General features: G+C 50.2%; 1 protein-coding gene across 1 annotated transcript in view; it reads left to right on the forward strand.

The window, feature by feature from the left end:
- LOC104469654 (ectoderm-neural cortex protein 1-like) overlaps window positions 1–304 on the forward strand; it is a 1,796-nt gene extending 1,492 nt beyond the window's left edge. The window contains 1 exon segment of the mRNA XM_010084240.1: window positions 1–304. This exon segment is cut by the window's left edge and continues 29 nt beyond it. Coding sequence (XP_010082542.1) covers window positions 1–304 — 304 coding nt within the window.
- Window positions 305–1,274: the final 970 nt, after the last annotated feature.

Here is a 1,274-nt window from a genome sequence, read left to right on the forward strand (position 1 = left end):
GGTGGGCAGCCACATCATTGTCATCGGGGGGGACACGGAATTCTCCGCCAGCTCCGCTTACCGCTTCCACAGTGACACCTACCAGTGGTCCAAATTTGGGGACGTCACCGCTAAGCGCATCAGCTGCCGTGCTGTTACATCGGGGAACAGACTGTACGTGGTGGGGGGCTACTGCGGGGCTCAGCGCTGCAAAACGCTGGACTGTTACGACCCCTCATCCGACACCTGGAGCAGTGTCACGACAGTGCCGTATTCCCTCATCCCCACCGCCTTCGTCAGCACCTGGAAGTACCTTTCTGCCTGAGGGTGGTGGAGAACCTGGAAGGTAAATAGTTGCAGATGAGCCCAGAGCTCCTCTGTACAACTTTGCGCTGCACAAGGGTTAAACTCCGAGGGGCAGATGTACGTGAATCCAGACTGGAGTTGTCCCACAGAACAGCTTTGTGCAAACAGCAGCTCTAGAAACGTGCTTTCAAACTGGTAGTTTGGGATCTAAAACCCTGCAGGAAAGGGACCGTCTCTTTAGGTGCAGAAATGCTGCGGGGAGAAGATTAGTATAAATAACAAGACACTTAACCTGGCATCTGAGCCTGAGTCTTGGCCTATGCAAAGATTTTGGGGAATGCTCTCTGTGAGGAGGATTGGGTGTCATCTCTGGTACAGAAAGGTCCTCGAGTCCATCGTTCTGCTAACAGGCAGGCTGTCTGCAGGAGCCGGGATAGACCGCGCGGTGCCGTGGGGGACTGGCTGCTGCTTTTAGCACAGCCTCCTCCTCTTGGTGCCACGGTTAAGCTGCTAGTGGCACCCAAATGTCTTGTGGGACGTGAGGGCTGTGAGCTGGTGCCAGAACAAGATTATAGCTGGGATTTAGTCCCAGAATGGTTGGTAATTGCATTTGTAAGACAAGCCCTGTCTACATATAAACACAGGGTTTCTGCACTTCTAATTATTCTCTGGTGTCCCTTTCATGCCATTTCTTTCCTGCTACACAGCAATTAACTTTTAAAATTTTGCAACTGGAATTAAACCTTTCCAAAGGCTCTTGGCAGAAAAGATACCAGTGAATCACAGATCCCTGTGGATTTTTTTTTTCTTTTCCCCTTGCAAGAGGTCTGCTACCCAAATGAACTTGTTTCATGTAATAAAATATCTTGCGATACCTATAGAAAATTCCTGGATGTAGAGGGAAATAAGCAGCAATAACTGCCATAACAGCATTCGAGGTTTCGAGGCCTGGGCAGTGTTCTCGGGTTCGCTGCACACTGGTCTCATAA

The sequence above is a fragment of the Pterocles gutturalis genome, unplaced genomic scaffold, assembly GCF_000699245.1.
Source record: "Pterocles gutturalis isolate BGI_N339 unplaced genomic scaffold, ASM69924v1 scaffold36105, whole genome shotgun sequence".
Classification (NCBI taxonomy): domain Eukaryota; kingdom Metazoa; phylum Chordata; class Aves; order Pterocliformes; family Pteroclidae; genus Pterocles; species Pterocles gutturalis.